Source organism: Brachypodium distachyon, chromosome 1, assembly GCF_000005505.3.
Source record: "Brachypodium distachyon strain Bd21 chromosome 1, Brachypodium_distachyon_v3.0, whole genome shotgun sequence".
Classification (NCBI taxonomy): Eukaryota; Viridiplantae; Streptophyta; class Magnoliopsida; order Poales; family Poaceae; genus Brachypodium; species Brachypodium distachyon.
The window spans coordinates 32,859,374-32,879,188 of record NC_016131.3 but is presented as its reverse complement, the minus strand read 5'-3'; the positions used below and the strand labels follow the sequence as shown (position 1 = coordinate 32,879,188).

At 46.3% G+C, this 19,815-nt stretch overlaps 1 protein-coding gene across 2 annotated transcripts; it reads left to right on the top strand.

Moving 5' to 3' along the window:
• Positions 1-9,823: 9,823 nt before the first annotated feature.
• On the top strand, positions 9,824-13,983 carry LOC100821684 (palmitoyl-acyl carrier protein thioesterase, chloroplastic). Of its 2 annotated transcripts, none has more exons than XM_003563637.4 (7): positions 9,824-9,978; positions 10,559-11,119; positions 11,196-11,329; positions 11,762-11,875; positions 11,973-12,156; positions 12,247-12,315; positions 13,227-13,983. In XM_003563637.4, the coding sequence occupies exons 2-7, from the start codon at positions 10,625-10,627 to the stop codon at positions 13,479-13,481; spliced, it is 1,251 nt and encodes a 416-aa protein (XP_003563685.1). In that variant the 5' UTR covers positions 9,824-9,978; positions 10,559-10,624; the 3' UTR covers positions 13,482-13,983. The 2 variants fall into 2 exon arrangements, with proteins under 2 accessions (XP_003563685.1, XP_014753180.1); XM_014897694.2 differs by lacking the exon at positions 9,824-9,978 and adding an exon at positions 10,100-10,352.
• Positions 13,984-19,815: the final 5,832 nt, after the last annotated feature.

Here is a 19,815-nt window from a genome sequence, read left to right as displayed (position 1 = left end):
TGTTTTGGGGCCGATGACGAAATTCCACTTCGGCAATGACCATGTTGAGGGGCTTTGTGTTTAGGGAGAACGACATGCGGTTGTGTTGGTGATTCCGTCCGCTGACGAGTATGGGGAGGCAAGGATTTACCCAGGTTCAGGGCCCTCGAAAGGTAATACACATACGTCATGCTCGTGAGATCTGTTATTGATGAAGAGATTATAAGGTTACGTGGAGGTTAGGGTGCACAGATGAGATCTGGCGTGTTGCGTATGAATTGAGCCTCTATGAGAAATTGGATCTCTCTTAGGGGAGAAAGAATATGTTCTCCCCGACTCCCCCTCCTACTCCTTTATATAGGAGGTTAGGTCTCGGATGTAGAGGCCGGGTAGATTACAATTTGTATTTAAACTCTAAGTCAGTTTTCTTATCTTTTTTTGTCTTGAGCCGCAAGTTTAGGTACCCAGGCTTCTGGTAATGTAGTAGTCCTCCTAGTGGGCTTCATGCTGGGCCGTAGTGGGTATACCAGGGATGAGGAACCGATGGGTCACTCCCACGTCAGCCGGCCCAGCCCTATATTGCCAGGCTTGAGGGGCCCGGGCGAGGCCCGTTTAACAGGGGCCGGGACGAGGCCACCTATAGCCGGACGATTTGGGCATGCCGAAAAAAGTCAAATTTGGCCAATGCCTTCTTTAAAAAAAAAAAGAAAAACGAAGTTTCTCATTGAGTAAATTACATATAGACAAAGTCTGAACAGAACCTTAACTTCTCAATCCTTCAAATCAGCACCGTGTTCTAGTTAATCCCGTCCGATCTTAATTTATTAGGATCCAAATTGTATTTGGAAAATGAAATTGTTGAAGTGACTCAAAAACATTGGGATTTAATGATTGAGTCGAAGTGGTGGCCAAAAGCCATGCAATTTTGTTCCTTTTGTAAGTACAAGCAAGAAACGAGGAATGGTTAGAGTGGCGATCTAGAGGTGATTGATTGATTAGCTCACCGTTTTTTTGTCTAATGCTACGTGCTCTCTCCAACCAACAAAAAATGTGCCAAGTTTGTCAAAATTTGATTGTATACATGACTTAGTGTATACATGCATTTCAATTCTTCGCGTGTGTCTACAACGTAAAATCCATGAATCAACTGCCACACAGGCCCTTCCACTTGCAGGATCGTACGGATGTCGCCGCCAACAGTGAGCTTGAGCCTCGAGCCTATCTAAGACACCGCACAATGTAGTGTTGCGCCACACGAATTCACACTCATCTTCTGCATGTTCGACCTCGCGCTCTGCACCATACAAGGCTGGACTTCTGCACGTCGCGGTAACCTGCTACCCTCATTTGACTTACTTAAGTAATATAATGAAACGACTTAATTAGCAAATCTCAGGTTTATCCACCACATCAGCAATGCCAAATTGTTTTTTGGTCATGTACATGCAGAACAAACTATACTGCATGGTTTCGGTTACCACTTAAACCACTCAGTTCGTACAGAGTACTTGAGATTTCTTGGGAAAAATACCATCCCCTTCCCGAGTTTTTTTTTCCACGGCGATGATCCCGTACCCCCAAGTGAGATTGCTTATGATTTTATCTCACTCGTACAATCACATAACTGGGCTGCTAGTGATATACTTAGCATGGTTGTGATTTTATCTCTACTACGCGCTCCGTCCCAAAATAAGTGATGTGAATGTATTAATGTTAGGCCGATATAGTTAAGTTTTTGTAGGGGAACGTTAGGTCGGTATACTAAATTACTAATACATTGTTGGCTAAGGGACCTTTATATTACTAGCAATAAGCCAATAATCCTGACAATGGCGTGAACGAGGCTAGCTCATGGGGGAGCTAGCGACGAGTATTTGAAACGAGGGTCAACCAGGCCGGATGGCGCCCGTCGCCCTCGCCCGGTGCCGTGGAGGAATGTGGCCGCGCGTCACAGTCAGCTGCAAACGCACACAAAGCCCAGCCTTAATGCGGGCGGGCGCGGGCACGGCCACGGCCACGGCCGGTCGGCAGAGAGTCTAGCAGGTGTAAGGTTGGTTGGTTGGTAGCCGTGCCTGTCTGGAGTCGCTCTACCTCCGGTCTCCGCTACTACGCTGGAATGCCTGCAGCTACGTACGTAACGTGGGTAATGTGCACCGTGGAACACGGGGCCGGGGATCTGCCTGCCTGGAATATTTCCGCGTAGTACGTGGGTGAACAAGAGACCGCGCGCCGGATCATGTTTTTGTTGGCCATCAGCTCTTTATTAATCGACGATGAGGCCGCCTCTCCGCGCGGTCCATATGGGGTCAATCGCGGCGTGCTCCGTCGGGGCCGGTGGTCGACGTGAACTAACAAGTACCCATCTCTCTGACTAAACATGCGCGCGCACACACACACACAAAGTAAAATACGGGGGTCTATCTCGGTTCCCGCCGTTGACCACAGAGTGCGAGACCGATTATCGCTTTGTGTAGCTGGACGGGCCTCCGAACACGCTGCGGGCCGGGCCGGACATATGGACGACTGAACGCTTCACGAAAAGAAGAGCTCGGAAAAAAAAGGGAAAAGTCTGTTTTCAAACATGTACTTGTAGATGAGATCCAAAATGAATCCTGACTTCTTAATCCCTGAAATTGGGAGATGAATCTTGACTTCTTGATCCCTGAAATCGGGACCCTGACCTTGTTAATCCCGGTCAATTATGATCTTAAAAATGTTTGGCACGCTAGAAAAAGGATAATACCAGTCAGGTTTATAAAACTTTAAACCCTGATCTTTTAGGCAAAATCTGAATTGAACGCTATCCTCTTAATCCTTGGATTTCGAATTCTAACCTTACAAATCCTGATTAATTAAGGCATTTATTCCTAAAAAATCTGTTTGGTGGACTGGCGGTGCATGAAGGAGCAGTGACGCACATCGGGCCCGGAGCGGCGGCGAGCTTTGACAAGCAAGCGTTTTATTTTCTCCTAATCCCCATCGTTGTCGGTTGTGTGGTGCGACCGCCGCTGATGAGGCGCCCCCATCAGTAACGGGTGGCCTGGCCGTCACAGATTTGCACCTCATCACTGGCATGCAGGTTGCGGCGGGTGAGACGCCCGCTACTGATGTCATTTTACGCCCGCTACTAATGATCAATTATGTAATAATGACGTAGACGCAAATCGCTGGAATTTGCAAGCCTACTCATCGATCCCAAAACCATGTCAGTGAAAAACGATCAACCAAAAACGATTTCTGGAATTAAGGGTTTTGATTACCGGGATCAGTAAGATCAGGGTTCGAAATTCAGGTATTAGAAGGTTAAGGTCCGATTCAGAGTTTGCGTACGAAGTTAGGGTTTAAAATACACTTCGCTAAAAGAAATAAACTTAACCTCGTTCGTTCGTTGCCGCGTGCGATCGGTCACGCTCGGCGCAGGTCACCGCTTGTGTTTCGTCCTGGACTTGTCCAAGTTTTCTGGATCAGATGCAGTTGCAACCACTACCAGATATAATGCAACGTACGTACTTGCGCAAACCGAATCAGGGCGCGACGCCATCGGATCGAGATCGACGGCCGGGGTGGGGCCTCACGCTTCTCGGTCGGTCTCTCTCTCGGGGCGCGAGTGATTTTTTATTTCCAGGAACTGATGACGAGAGATAACTCGCACGGCCGGCTACCGCTTTACCCCGCGAGAACGACGTGCGCCAAGGAAGGAGAAGGAGAAGAAGTGTCATCGTCCCCCAAACTTGGAACCGATGATTCACCGTGCCGGATCGCAACTCTTCCACATGCGCAGGTGCGTGTCATCGGCCCATGCCCATGCCTGCAGTTTCGTGCTCCGTCTTCTTTGTCTGCAACGAACCCCGCGAAGCTGCAAGTCTGTAACTAATAATTGGGTGTTCTTTTTTTTTTTTGGAAAACAATTGGGTGTTCCTGTGAGTGTGTGGCCCAAAAATTTCTCCGCCGTGTTAGTTATCATTTTTGTCTAGGATCTGGACCATTGGGGGCTTTGGCTTGGGCGTACTCTGCAATAATAGTGAAATTCCTCTTGTCACGTTTATGTTTTGTCTGGAATCTGGACCCATTGGTTTCTTCTGGCAGAACAAATCCATAGAACATGCTAGCAGGTGTTTAGCAACGCCGATCACGTATTAATGCTCCAACAACACGATGTGGTCCTTTAAAAAAACGAATTGTAAAACATTTCTAGAGTGCCTACCCAAGGTATCCCATTAAGTGCTTACTTAGCCATCCAATAAATGAATTACTAAAAGAATAATAATTATAATATTCTAATGTAATAATTAATGACAAGACCAGTAATGATCACTGTAGAGGAGAGATGAATATCACAAGTACTCCATAGAACATGCTAGAGGAGAGATGGATATCACGTTTCTTCCTTTCACACATCCACATCATCAAAAGTTTACATTGCATGATCTTAGCGTAACAACAGCTGACATATACTATTGAAGATGTCCCTAACAAAAGAATATCAGATGCAACCCTTTCTCCTTGCACTCTCAAAGAGTGCTCTGTTTGGTAGTATTAGCATGAATGTGGACTATCATATTTGTCTCGGTACCTCTAACATGTTTTACAGCATTTGGTAATTTGGCTGGTTGCATTCATATTACTGTTTAAATGAGCTAGTATGTCGTAAGTTTAGCAAAACATAATAGCCTAGCTAGGTGCATTAGACTAGTCATAGTGCAAGTAACTTGAATAATAACATAGATGACAACTAGGCATTTTGGTGACATGGCATGGCAATAAATGAATAAAGAGAGGGAGGTGGTAATTAGATATGTTACCATAACATCACACAAATCAAGACAAGATGATTCTACAACATAATTAATGACACAATGCATGACACCACACATAAGTTACTACCCAATATGAAGATAGTAGTAACATGAACTTAGACTAGTAACATATGCATGTTACTACTCTTAGTTACTTCCCACTATGACCAGTCTTAGCACATGCTGCATCTACCTATCAACTTCATTTTCGAGAATCAGGACAATATATCTATTAAAAATGCCACGAAGGGTAGAAGTTAGGAAAATGTCTATTTGGCCGTCCTTGACTTGACTCTACCTCGGTGCAAACCCCATCCTCGATTTTGCCATCATTTACTTTCCACCATTCAAATCTTGAACTGAATTCTGTGATTTAAGAATTATTTTTGTCCGTTCACAACGAAGTGCGCTTCGAGTTTGTCTCAAGTAAAAAATATTAAAATTTGACCTATTTTATTGAAAAACGTAACAAGATTTTTATGATACTAAATTAGTATCGTTGGATCCGTTTTGAAATGTAGTTTCATAATATACCGATTTGATTATATATGTTGCTATTTTTTCAACAAAGTTGGTCAAATAAAAAAATTGACTCATGACAAAACCTATAAGTACACTTATTTGGGGAGAGAGTATATTTAGGTCCGTGCTTTCTTATACGAGTAAGAACTATGTGTATTTATTGTTCTGGTTCTTAATAGCAGTCTTTTTTTTGTTTTGGTCTTTCATTTTTTTCCTCCTAGCTCTGCTTTTGCGCATACCCATATGAGCACCTTCGAGAGATTGAATCTGCAGATCTTAACGTCGACAAAATTATCACATGCACCTCTAGTTATCGGCTATGTAAACTTACCACTTAAACAATAGAGTTGGCTACATTTTAAAATAAAATCAAGTAAATATAAGCACCCAATGCCAGAGCTAGAATATGCGAATCGGAGGAGCGGGCTTTTGAATCCATAGCTGCGTAACACGGTGAGTTAGCACACCAGGCCAACGGGACAGTTTGACAGTCATGATCATTGATTTGTGAGGTCCAGAGAGACAGCAGTGAACTGTAGCTGCAACAGAGCCGGCAAATTAGCGAAACGCCGAACCGCTGAAAAAGCGCGACTTGATTGTGCGCCGGTACGGGTGCTTTTCATCGTAATTGCTCCTCGCTGGACCTGAACCATAGGCCATAGGCAGCCGTGGCCTGTGCACAGCATCATCAGGTTGCTAAAATTAGGGGAAGATACGATCGGCGATTGTCATGACGTAGTACGTTTCAGCTGGTTACTGACGACTCCATTACGGTGCTTATTTCGTGATCACCAGGTCTTAATTCTGATGACGCGGTGTTAGGATCAGCCAGCGTTTCCGATCTTAACACAGAGGCATGCATGCATCGATCCTAAAGGTCCGAATGAGATGATCTCGATGCTATTTGCAAATCTCACTAAGGAAACTGCTGTACTAGCTCGTATTGCAGCAAAGCCTGTACTGCACAATTTGTGAAACACATCACTGTCAGTTCGAGTCCAAAGTCCGAACAAACCGAAACTTGCCTACGAAGTTTCACGTTCTGAACGTAAGCCGGCCTGAAGCAAAACCTAAATTAGCAAAGCATACGTGTTATGAGTAGGACGACCTACTGAACCCTTGCTAGATTCAGATGGAACCATCGTGAAACCCACTGGGACAAGGGAGTGAGTGCAGCGGGGAAGAAAGAAAGAGAGGTCCAACCACATGAATTAAGTTCCCGCCCGTCCAGATCAGACCAATAATCACCACCACTAGGCTTTTCTCCAGGCTTCCGCTCAAGCGTTCCATTCGCCGGCCACCGGCCGGGTAAGCAACTAACCACCCCCCAACCTCTTGGTACTATCGCGCCTTGAAGCTTTAAATCGGTGCAGGAACAGTGCAGATTAACAGATGGCCGCCTGGGCTGGACTTCTTCCGTTAATCCGTTGTCCACGTATTGCCTCGTCGCCGCATGTACGAATTTTGTGATCATCCACCGGCGGGTCCTTTCAAGATAAGGTGACCCCGCAAGGCTGCTAACCAAACATCCCCGCAAGGACAGGTTGGGGACGGAGGAGATTCCGTAGAACACTGTTCCAACGGCACACGTGATTTCATTTTCATTTACAGGAAACAGTTTCACATGATCGGAACATATTGTCATTGTGCCTGTCTGACGAGGCCTTGCGCGCTCTGCTTTTCTTGATACTTCCTCCCTTTCGTATCAAGTGAATTTTTCTTACATGTATCTAACTGCTTTTTAATCAATTAATATGGAACGGAAGAAGTACAAGTTAGCTGGTGCATGATTTCTGGGGAAGTTGTTTTGGAACAACGACGACGTAGATGTTGTTTTACCATTAATGATCACTCCATCCACTTAGCTTGTAAGTTGATGTTTTGGCCATATTATTGACAACCTCAAACCGTATATATAGATTAGTTTTGCAGTGAGATGCATTATTGCCTAGTCCACATCATTGCCTAAATAACTCACAAATGAGCCAAGGCACGGTAAAGACATCATGAAAACACCAATGGGGATTGGGGAGTGTAATTGGCCAACTTGTAGTGCCGGACATTGCACTTGCTTGAGGACACATGCTACAATTTGGCTAACCCGACACACCAGCCATCCCTTTGTCTACATTCTATTTTAGATGATGAGCCAAGCAATAAAAAAGTTTGCCTCCTAGTACGCAAAAACAAACGTGAAAATAGTAAGGAAGCAAGTCTTACACGTGAACAAGACATGGCTCTTAGGAATCATGCAGGTTGCCCAGGTTGTCGCTGCCGAATGTGTCCCTCTTACGCTAGGAGCTTTTCATAAATTTAGGACCCATTTGATTCAAAAGATTTTCATCAGAATTTTAAAGGGTTAGAATCTTCGTATTATTGAATCCAATAGAACTTTTTTCTAACAATTCCATAGCAGTAGTGCATTTCATTTCAAGGTAAAAAAATTCATCCACTAAAACTCTTGAATTTTATTTTTTTTCCAATTGTGGAATGAAGCAAACTTTTAGTGAATTCAATCTTATAAAATCTATGTGTTTTAGAAATCCTAGGGATCAAAGTGCCTCTCGACACATTACACATGTATTTATTTTGTTGAAAAACAATACAACGCTCACAACATGCGACTAAGAACAACATCGATTAAATCCTGAAAGATGTGAGCAACCAAGGACTTGAACCTGGGTGGATTGACACCTGATTTAGACTCAGCTCACTGTATTGTCTCTATTTATGTTTTTCTCTGTTTATATAGTACTCAAACTCCTTAACCCGCCTATAGACGTATAGTATAAAGGCAACTCCAGCGGGGCAATCCAAATGGACCGCATTTTGTGGTCGTTTTGGTCCGTTTGGATTGCGGGCTGGACAAAAAAAAGCCCCAGTCCAGACTCGGTCCGTTTGTGTCAACCAGTGCGCCTAGCGGAGTGACCCATTTCATATAAAAGATCCACATTAGAAAAAAGACTGCATACAAACGATAGCCATTCCATTGATAGTAGTTGAAACTGCTTACCTATATAGATGAAACTACTACTAGTTGTATTAAAAGTACTAAATATAATAATAAAAACTAACAGTCATCTACTTAGGATCCGAATCCAAGCAGATGATCCCCGGAGGCGGCGAGCTCCAACACTCGAGCGGCGGCGAGGCTCGCTGGCCTGGCCATGGCGACCACGGCTCCACCGGCTCCTCCTTGACCTCCAACAAGGGCGCCGGCGGTGGTGGCAGCGACGCATCTACGCCGGCCTCGCGCACCGAGACATAGAGGGCGGTGGCGATGTCTGGCCACATCCTGAGCTCGAAGGTCTCCTGCGCGGCCCGCAACAACTAGGCTTCCTCGTCGGTTGTGAGCGGCTCGGGCATCACCTCCTCCTTCGACGCCTCCAAGGTGGCGAGGAACTGTGCCTCCTCGTCGCCGTCGTCTGCCGCTTCCTCCTTTGGCTCTAGCAGCGCCAGAGCCTCCTCCTCATCCTCCTCTTCCTCCGTCACCACCGCCGCGAAGAAGTAATTCCGCGCGCCGGACGTCATGCTCCATCTGGAACCAGAGGTCCCAGTTCGGAGAGTCCGGGGCGAAGGCAGGGTGGCGCCGCACGTGGGCCGGTAGTGTGGCCCGACGGCGTCGGATCTCATCGCGGCACGCCCTGCCGGAGGCCGGCACCGGAACCCTAGCTGGTTGACGTGCCAGCCGTGCGGCAAACGCATATCTGACCATGGCACGGGGACGCCACGCTAGCTCCCAAAACTCTCATGCCATGGCGACGGAGACGTTTATCCGGTCCTCGACCCTGGCCGAGGCAAGTTCCTGACAAAGAGCTGGCCTCGTGGTCGTTCCTCGCCGGCGGCCAGTAGCGCTTGGGGGCCATGGAAGCTCTAGGGTTTTGGGGGTTTGGGCTGTGGAGAGTGGGGGGCGAGTGGGTGGGGATGGTGAAATTGCGACGATGGGGGTTCCCATTTAATAAAAGATCGCGGTGTGTGGCTAATGGGTGGGGCTGGGGGAGACGAAATGGGTTGACTATGCGGATCAACCAGACCGTGCGGCGTTCCGTTTCTCATCCGTGGAGACACAAATCTGGTCCAGCTTTTCGGCCAAAATACGTCCCCATGGACCGAAAAGCGGACCGGGACGGAAATGCGTGGCCCCGCCAGGCACGTGTTTGTCAGCTTCCGCTCAAACGGGCCGCTCCGGCCCAAACGTGGCCACGCTGAAGTTGACCTAAGTTTCAACCATGATAATAAAGCAGATGGCTCTGGTGGCGCCACGTGCGAGGATCACTCGTGCCTATTTTCCCACGTTTCTTTTCCGTGCCCGCACCGCACTAGCTACAGAACGGGCGTGAACTCATCGGTCCGTTAACTCATCTCGGTACCACGTCAACATCTCCTGCCTTCTTTCTTCTCTTCTCTCTCTCCATCCTATCCGTCCGTCCGTCTTCCAGGTTCCCAGGGAAGGCAGGGGCAGAAGGGTCATTTGGCACGGGCACCCCCCTGGAAGCTGTGAGTTCCCTTTTAAAATCCGCGGCGGTGGCCATCGCCCCGTGACAGCGGAGAAAGAGAGGTCGCCCGCCCCCACCACAACCGAAGCCGCCAAATTGCCAAAACACACAGACAGACCACGGCCCCCTTCGTCTCCTCTCCCCTCCACGCCATCGGCAGGCGCTCGCCGCCGCCTTCCCGGAAGGTTTGTTTGCTTCGCGCCTTCGCCTCGGCCGCATTCTGTCCTTCTGTGTGGTTTATTGGGGGGGGGGGGGGGGGGGGGATGATCCTTGGTCGGGTGTGTCGGGGAGCGGGAGCATGCATGTGGCGTCGTGGCGAGACTGTCGGTCCGGCGTGCTATTTCTGGGAGCTTCGTGGTTGTTTGGTTGGCTGGAAGTGTTGGGCCGCGCCAGCGGGGGAATCGCGGGAATTTAGGATCTTTATCCTCGCCGGATCTCGAGTTTAGGAAAGCTCGCAGTGGGTGGTTTGGGTGTTCCTCTCTGGCGCTTCTTTTCTTCGCCCAGTGTGTTCTTTCCTCTAGCTCTCGTGTGTTCTTCTTGCTTCTTCTCCCTCTCTCAGGTTGGCCTTATTTGAGCGGTTCTCCTTCACCTTCGGGTTCTCTTCCCTAGGCTCTGTATTGTGTGGCAGCGACGACCAGCGAGTCTTGCTTTTGTTTTGATTGATTAAATTGGATAATCAATAGATGATTCGATCTTTTTAATTCTATACTGTTTCTGTCTTTCCTTTGGTGCTAATGTTTTTTCTTATTCCTGTGCGAAATTCAGGTTGCGATTCCGGATTCGCGCGCCAATTGATTTGGCGCGGAAATTTTGATCTGTACCCGGTACCCTATGGCCGGGTCCATCGCCGCCTCGGCCTTCTTTCCGGGCTCTTTGTCGCCGGCCGCGCCCACGAGCGCCCTCGGCGAGCGCCCGGACAGCCTTGACGTCCGTGGCATCGCCGCGAAGCCGGCCTCGTCGTCCTCTGCTGTGAAGGCCAACAAGACGCGCTCCCACGCCGCCGTCCCCAAGGTGAACGGCAGCAAGTCTGCCTTGGCGGATGGTGAGCACGAGACTGTGTCCTCCGCGGCGCCGAGGACATTCTACAACCAGCTCCCCGACTGGAGCATGCTCCTTGCGGCCATCACGACCATCTTCTTGGCTGCCGAGAAGCAGTGGACAATACTTGACTGGAAACCCAAGCGGCCCGACATGCTTGTCGACACGTTTGGTTTTGGCAGGATTATACATGACGGATTCATGTTCAGGCAGAACTTCTCCATTAGGTCCTACGAGATTGGAGCTGATAGGACGGCATCCATAGAGACGCTCATGAACCATTTGCAGGTGAATTGTCATGATTTTGAGGCATAAGTTGTTCTAGTTGGGTATTGGGCATTGAAATATTTTCGTTTTTATACAGGAAACTGCACTTAATCATGTAAAGAGCGCTGGGTTGTTAGGAGATGGTTTTGGTTCAACGCCAGAGATGAGTAAACGGAACTTGTTCTGGGTTGTCAGCCAAATGCAGACCATCGTCGAGCGTTATCCATGCTGGTATATTTCAGAGATTAGCATTTATTCTCATGTATTATTTGAGCCTAGGTTGTTGCTTTTTCTTGACATTATGATTATTCTTTCATACATGCTGGCAATTTGGAGGTACATATGCTTTGCAGTAATCATGAAACAGTTGGTTCAGTTAAGGGGACTTTTTGAGTTATTTAGCAAATGAATGTGAAAGAGATGCTCCATAGTAGTCTGCTTTCTGTCAATTTTTATTAGGTCAGCAATTGCCATCTGTCACTGCATGTACAGCCACCAGACTTTCAGTAATTGATGCAACGAGACCTTCTTTGAACCTCTTAATGCCATGTGTTGCATTTACTGACAGATTACAAATGTTTAATTTGGTTTGCTGAAAGTGGCATGCTGCCAAAAGAAGGTTTTCTTTTCTGTTTTCTGAATTAGTTTCTCATTGTTCTGCAGGGGTGACACTGTTGAGGTGAATACTTGGGTTGGTGCTCATGGTAAAAATGGAATGCGTCGTGATTGGCATATACTTGATTCTATGACAGGCCATACTGTATTGAAGGCTACAAGGTATTTTTCTTTTTGTCCTCAACCTGTTCGCGGAATCACAGTTTCCTTGCTGCAACGTGAAGCTGCCTATGCATTCTAACTTTCGTTAAATTTGCAGTAAATGGGTTATGATGAACAAGCTTACTAGAAAACTTGCGAGAATTCCAGATGAAGTGCGGGCTGAAATAGAGCCGTACTTTTTTGAGCATTCTGCTATTGAAGATGAAGACAACCGAAAACTTCCAATACTACCAGAGAATGAACGTGCTACTGCAGCCAAGTATGTCCGGACAGGCCTGACGGTATGTTTTGCATACATATACAAGATTTCTAGTCTATTATTCACATGGCTATTTTCTTACATGTTATGATTTTTGTCAAACATAATGCAGCCTCGGTGGGCTGACCTTGATATCAATCAGCATGTCAATAATGTTAAATATATTGGCTGGATCCTTGAGGTAAAAGACAAATTTTGGCTTTACTGTGCATCTTTATTGATTTATGAGACATACAAATTTGCTTATTGATTTGTAGTTTAGTGTGCAACATTCAGAAGCTTCATTGATTTATTACTCTTGTTTCTGTTGCTGCCTAATGCTTTCTGCCGCTAAGCATTTTTCACATAGCATTTCCTTCACAACTGTGTCGTTACACATATTGTGTCTAGTTGTGTGGCCATACTCACCTTTTGATCTTTGGGTCTATACATCTACCTTGTTGTACTTCTTTTGTTATTAATTGCTAGAGCTTTAGGAACCAACATTTTCCAGAAGTTAACAAACACCAGAAGTCCAGAACTATAGGTGCTTCGAGGGGCTCAAACTCATGCGGCTAACTACTTGTAGGAAAATATAACATAACTCCTGGCCGAATATTCCTTTTAATGTGCCTACACTACTACTAGCGTGTCCACCTACCTATTCCTGACATGAGCAAATATTATTTGCTTGCTCTCCTGCCTCTCAAAGTATATGATACAAGTTATTTGTGTTGCACAAGTTGGACAAGAAATGTATTTCCTGATAGATTTAACTATGTTAGGTTGGTCACCTAGGTACCTAACCATGTGGCTCACTTGCGTTGCTTTCATGTAAGATCTTGACTGGAATCAATCATTTGGTTTTATAGAGTAGAGAACTTACGCGTAAAGATAATGCTTATGTGCCTGCTTATAGTATATCATATGTCATGTGATGACCATATCAAAAACTAAGAGTTATCATCCTGCAACCCCAAACTGTGAAACAGGCCTGAAACAACAGAAAAGAAGTGAAAACTGACATTTAGTTACTATATATATAATATTGTTTTAGTAAGTATTTCATGTGTGCAGCACAGCAGCCTAACCCTCATTTCCTTTTCCCCTCAGAGTGCACCAATCTCCATTCTGGAGAATCATGAACTGGCGAGCATGGTCCTAGATTACAAAAGGGAGTGCGGCCGAGACAGTGTTCTGCAGTCTCACACTACCGTGTACACTGATTGCACCAATGAGTCTGGAGAAACAACTTTGCACTGTGAGCATTTGCTGAGCCTGGAATCAGGACCTATTATGGTGAAAGCCCGGACCATGTGGAGGCCAAAGGCAACAAATTCCCAAGAAACAACGGCTCTGTCATGGTGATTTTTGCAGGAACAATGTGGCAAATCTGAGATACAGCTACTTGTGTTCTCTTCTGGAAAGCACACATTGCACGTACATGGATGATATCTTAATAATCCCATTAGGCCATGCCAATGGGATACCCGAATTATTTACATAGCAAGTGTGTGTGTGAAGGTGGAGGGGATAAGAAGGGGACAAAGGAAGTGATCTATGAAGCAGAGGATACCTCTTGCACATGCTTTGATGTTATGGTTCTCCCTTCTCTCCCCTTGTGAAGATCTTGAGTTATAGGAAAGATTGTTGTAATTATTGAGATTGTAGCTACTGCTGTGTGAGGGGAAGTGAATTTTCTTCTCACACTTGTTCTGTCTTGGGCTGTGTCTATATGTACTATGAGCCCTTGAAAGCACAAAGCAGCTTTTCTGGAAACTTTCTTCACAGTTTTACTGCATGTTGAGCTTATACAGTTATACCATACTATATTGTATTGATTGATTCTTATTTAGAGATTTGTGACTTCTTTCTCCTGGTTGCTGCCAAAGCGTGTTGAAACGTCAGATCTGGATCTTGCGCTGGCCAATCTTGAAATTGTGCAGCTGCTAAATGACAGCACAACAAGAGTTGCTTTGACTTTGCTTGGTTAGAGTAGACAACTTGACGTGAGCAATGGCGGTTCCACAGGTCCTGTTTATTTCGTTTGGTTGACCTATCAAATCTGAAAAACAAAGTGTGTTTTAGAACTCAATTCCCCCTCTAAACATCCTGTCCTCCGGCAATAATAATCCATGCTGTTGCTTCTGAAAATACAGTCTATGAAAATACCCCGGGTACTCTTTTATCATGCTGTTGAACATTCGCCAACTGGTTGCTTCCTTATGCAAATTTTAGCGGAAATTTATATAGAATTCTTGCAAAATATACATCCGTTAGTCTGTACAGGTGTGAGTTCAGAAGTACAGGTGACTTGGAGATTGAGTCAAACCCCAAACGTGAAGGTAATGTTTTGGAAGCTAAACATGTCTTGTCAAAGTGGTGTTATTGGTGGTTCGAGTTAGGTTACCTAAGTGAGCGAGGACAAAACGAGGATCGATGGTGTTGAATTATTGGTAGATAAGGATCAATTAATGTTCTTTGATTGGATGCTCTCGGAAGGAAAAAGAACTGTTCTTTTGATTGGCTAACCAATAGTTTGAGACATTGCCTCCATCAGGACGATCGATTTTGCCGCTTGGAATATTAATTCACCGCTACTATCTTTTTTCCTTGCCAAAATATAAGACGCATAGATTTTGCTCTTAATCAAATACTTCAATAGTATAAAGTATCAACGTCTATAGTACTCCATCTTTTTCAGATATACAATGCCAAATCCCAAATATGAGAATTTCAGCTAGCCTACTACTCTTTCCTTACCATAATTCTTGTCGCTGTTTTAGTAAAAAAAATTGTACTAAAATAGCAACAAGAATTATGAGACGGAGGAGTACTTTTTTTAGCTAACTTTTAACTTGCCCTTCCGGATCCTTGATTTGTAAGCCTTATATTTTTGTAAAGAGTTGTCGGCGATGGATTACTGCCGATCTTGTGATCGAGTTAGGGTTGTAGTTGACATTAAAGAGGTGTTCTAGACCGGATAAGACCTCACCAACAAGTGTCCGAGACGAACATTTTACCTATATAACTCGGCCCCTAATGTTGGGTGACAGCCCTACGTTCGGATTGTACATTTTATGAGATGGTTAAATGCTACAAGAGGCAGATTGGATCCATCAACGGGGACTTTTGCTGCTTTTTTCCGATGTGAATCGAGTGCATCCCGATCTTTTATACAGAGGGTATACAAGCGCCTTCTTGGTCGGCAAATATCTACTTTTTCGTGGTTTTAATACAAACTAGTAAAAAAACCCGTGCGTTATTACGGAACAACGGAAAATTGTATCAAAACGTCAAATTAAATGTTGATGTGTTTATGATATGTTTATTTTCGTGGGCTATACTCTGGTCTTTTTTTCCAGATGTCTTATTTATATATTTCTCCTTGCCATGTTCTCCTATTACTCCTACTCCGTACATTATTTCTCAAATCTGTTCTCTCAATTTCTCGCTTTTTCTCTGACTATCCTCTCCATCCACCCTGAGTGCAAACTCCTCCTCTCCCCGTCCCGATTCATCCCGCCACCAAACATCACGCCGTCATGCGCGGCCGCCCACTTGTAAATTCCCGCCGCCTGTCCACTCCCGCGCGCCGTTTGCTCCCACTTGCCGCCAGGTACGCCTGTGCGCCGCCCACACATCGTGTCTGGCCACTGATCGCCGCGCGCCACTGTCCGTCCGGAGGGCCACCGATGGTTCGCGCCGACGCGGTCCCTGCTGTCTTGCGTGAGGCCACCGCCATCCCAGCCTTAGGCTCATCCCATCGCCGTCCAAGTCCCACGGGAAGCCACCGGCGTGCACGAGCCGGTGGAGGCAGCGGTCGGAGCGCGCGACGGAGCCGCGGGTCCGCAGCCACCTTCCGCACACGGACGCCGCCGACGCGCACGAGCTGGTGGAGGCGACAAGAGCGGCGGCGGGCGTGGGCGAGATCCGGATTGGACAGGGGGTGGGGGTGGGATTCGTAGGAGAGGAGAAGGATCGAGGAGGGCTCTGTTGGTTTTTTTTTGGGCGGTACGTGTTTTTTCTGCGCTTGAGGACTGCAGGAGCCGGGATTAAAAGACATGGAGACATCGGTGGCAGATTCGTAATTTCGGTGAAATGACGTATCGCCGCGACCGTAGCATCACCACCAACTCCAATTTAATATATTGGTATAGATATCTATCATGACAAGAATTTAGGAACGAAGAGGTTATCTCGGTGAGATGCAGTCAGATTCTGCTTAAACAACTAGGGCAAATCTCCCGTGAATCTCCTAGACGTGTAGAGGTCTTGGTTTCCCTGCATAGCAGTCCTTATCTCCCCCTAGTACCTACCCAGCACGATTACATGGTGGCGCCACAGAGATCCCTAGGTACCGTGTTTCTGAAAAGAAACAAAAACTCACGGCATAGACCAGCTTATTGCTAACTGAAGAAAGAGCTAACTGGATAAAACTACAAGCTGGTAGCTAACTGAATAAAACTATACAGGCTAGCAGCTAACTGAAGAAACAAAGGCGACGCGGTTAAGACGTTGAGTACAACAATCTGGCTTTGCAGTGATGTCTTATTCCTACATCAGCTTGAGACTTATCGGGAGCTGAGGTGGCAATGTCGTCCTGAGTTACCCTGACTTGACCGACAGACTTCGCCGATCGTTGGAGTGCGCTTTCAAACGTTCCCACGGGTCCCGAGTGTGGGGCATGTTGCTTTATCCTGGCCGAGCAGTCCCTGGTAAATCGTGTCTACTCTGAAGTATATGGAGCTCTTTGTGCGTATTTGGCTGCATTTTATCGAGACTGGAAAGTACGGCGGTGCTGGCTCGATCATGGTTTTAAATAGTCGGCGCTATTGTTTTCTGACATCATAACCGCTACGTTATTGTCATTGTCACTGGTTGAAATCCCGGTGCGTTGCAACGGGACATCTTACTCTTTCCTGCAAATGCAAAATGATGAAACTATGCAGAAATCGACATGAATGCTCGAAGTCAACCGAATTTGTGTCATTGCGGAGAACATATCCCGCACAAACAAGATAATCCTGTTATTATACACATGATGTCTCTTCCACTTTGACTACATGTGCTCGCAAAAACTTGATCATCAATAAAAATAAAATAAAAGACGTTGCGCTACCCCATGACTATAGGTGGCTAACGTGCAGAGCCAAAAGGCCCGCGAGCTCCCCGTGCTTGGTTCGTCACGGGCTCGGCCTGGCACGGAACTAAACTGGCGTGCCAGCCCGCAAGCCACTGTCTCAGGCCCGCGGACGGTACGGCATGCCCAGTTTAACTTTGTTTTAATCTTTTGTACAAGCAACCCATGTCATTTCAGATCTGGCGGCCCACTCCGCCACTTCCCACATTATGTGCGGGCCTACCCCTCCACAACTACTCCTGATCTGGCGGCCCAGTGCCTGCTCTTCCCTTCTCCCTATCTAAATTGACGACCACGAGGAGGCAGGAGCTCGATCTCCCCATTCCCCAATCCCATCGATCCGGACGACGAAGCCCCTTCCCAATCCCTGATCTGGCAGTGGTGCAAGGTGTAGGAGGCGGCAAAGCACGTAGGCGGCGCACGGGGCACGAATCGGAACCTCTGGCAGATCATATCAGGCCTGGCCGCCTGGAGATGCCATCGCGACGTGGCCGCCTGGAGGCCGCGTTCGCTGCTTGAGGATTTCCCTCACGACGGGGATGGATCCTGGCCTGTTCCGCCGCTGCCAGACAAGATCGGTGATCGAACCGACGAGGCTCTCGGTTCAGGTTTTTCCGGTCGAACCGCCGGTTCACCCGGTCAAACTGGTGTGGTTTTTTAATATATAAAATAATATATTTAAATAAAAACTGCAAAAAAAGATGACTCAACGATATTGGAATCGGTAGGTCCAATATGTCACATCTGCCCAGCCCAACAACGCACAGCCCAGTTGAAACAAAGGTTCACTGAAAGGGAAACTTTGCCCCTGTATGGGTTTTGATGAATGATGACAACATGGTTGAGAAACGAATGAGTTACACGGAGTGTTTCGGGTTTTAGTTCCTCAGAAGAGTTGGTTTAACCAGCATCGATGACCCCTAAAAATTGAAGAACAGGTACTGGCGCGAAGTATGAAGAACTCAGTGAAGAACGGTGAAGAACGTGAAGCATAGCATTCTTCATAAGTCTTTCCGTAGCTTTTTTCCTTCACTTGAGTATAGAAACGCCGTACTATTAAGGGGGGTTTGAAGTGTGGAGCTGGTATAGGTGAAACCTATTCTTCATGTTCAGCTTAGGCGAAAACCATTTTCTGTGTGAGTGTTTTTCGTCGGAGTGAAGAATGAAGCATTTCAGGCTTCACAAAAACTTCCGCGTGAAGTCTTCACTCTGAGTTCAAATGTGTTTGAAAATCTGTCGCTTTCGTGCTTGACCACCTAATCTAACCGTTGTGAGACAAAGTGATAAAGTGTGAGCTGGAAGCTCAAAGTTCACTTTATCCAATGGGTCACAACGGCTAGATCAGCCGTGGCCAAGGCTATATAAGACGACCCACCCCGAAGGAATTCGGTGGTGATCCCGAGTGAGTTGTTTTGAAGAACACCTGATAAAACCCTTAGAGCTGAACTGAGCGTGAAGAATGGGACCCCCTCTCTAGCCGAGCACTTGAAGCTTGTTAATCTTGGCGATTGGCATCACCTAGACGGCTAGGAGTCAGTATTGAAGAGCAATCGAAGATTGTGATTTGCCATCAACCAGTCTGTGAAGGTCCGGAGATCACCTCAAGATCTACCACGAGTAACTGGGCGAGACTTCGGTCTTAGCTCAGGAGGATTGGGTGGACTTGTGTGTCCGCGAGTCTTGTGTGACTCAGCCCCCTCAACGGAGACGTAGGATTGTGCCAACAATCTAAACTTCGAAAACAAATCCCTGTGTCTTCAGTCTTGGTGATTTCGTTCCTCAACCTTTACTCTCTGTGAAGTATAACTGTCTCATTGTGTTCTGTCTTCATTGCTGCTGCTAAACATGTTCATCTTTCTTCTTTCCGCTGCAACTCTAAAATTAATAAGTGTAATCTAAATTGTTGAAGCACTCTCACAAAAAGAACCATGATCGTCACAAGAAGAAAGATTGGAAAAAGGACTCTGCTCACAAGAAGAAGGCCAAGTACTACTTTAGAGCACATGTTTGTGAATGTAACTCAGATTCTTCATCATCTGAAGAATCATCTGACTCTGAGTCTGAAGACAGTGTCACCGGATTGGCCATAGCTATTACATCTGCCAGAGAGAAGACTTCACTGTTCGACTCTGCAGATTCATCAGAAGATGCCTCTGGAGACGATCGTTCCTCACCATCATGCTTCATGGCAAAACCCTCTAAGGTATCATCTCCTAGTGAAGAAATAAACTCTAGTGATAATGATGAAACTGATAATGAAGAATCTGAACCCATGTCATATGAAAGACTTCAGTTCATCGTTGAGAGGCAAGAAGATCTACTTGTCACTGAGATCAAGAAGAACACTAACATGGCTAATGAACTCAAAAGACTCAAATCTAAGTTTCGGGCCATGGAAGAGGCTCATAAGGATCTGAAGAAAACTCATGCCGAGATTAGTCTTAACTATGTTTCGATTAAACTCGAGCATGAAAATCTGAAGACTTCTCATGAGGACCTCAAAACTGAGAATCTTGATCTCAATGCTAAGTTAGTCAACTTACCTCAACACGGTGATTC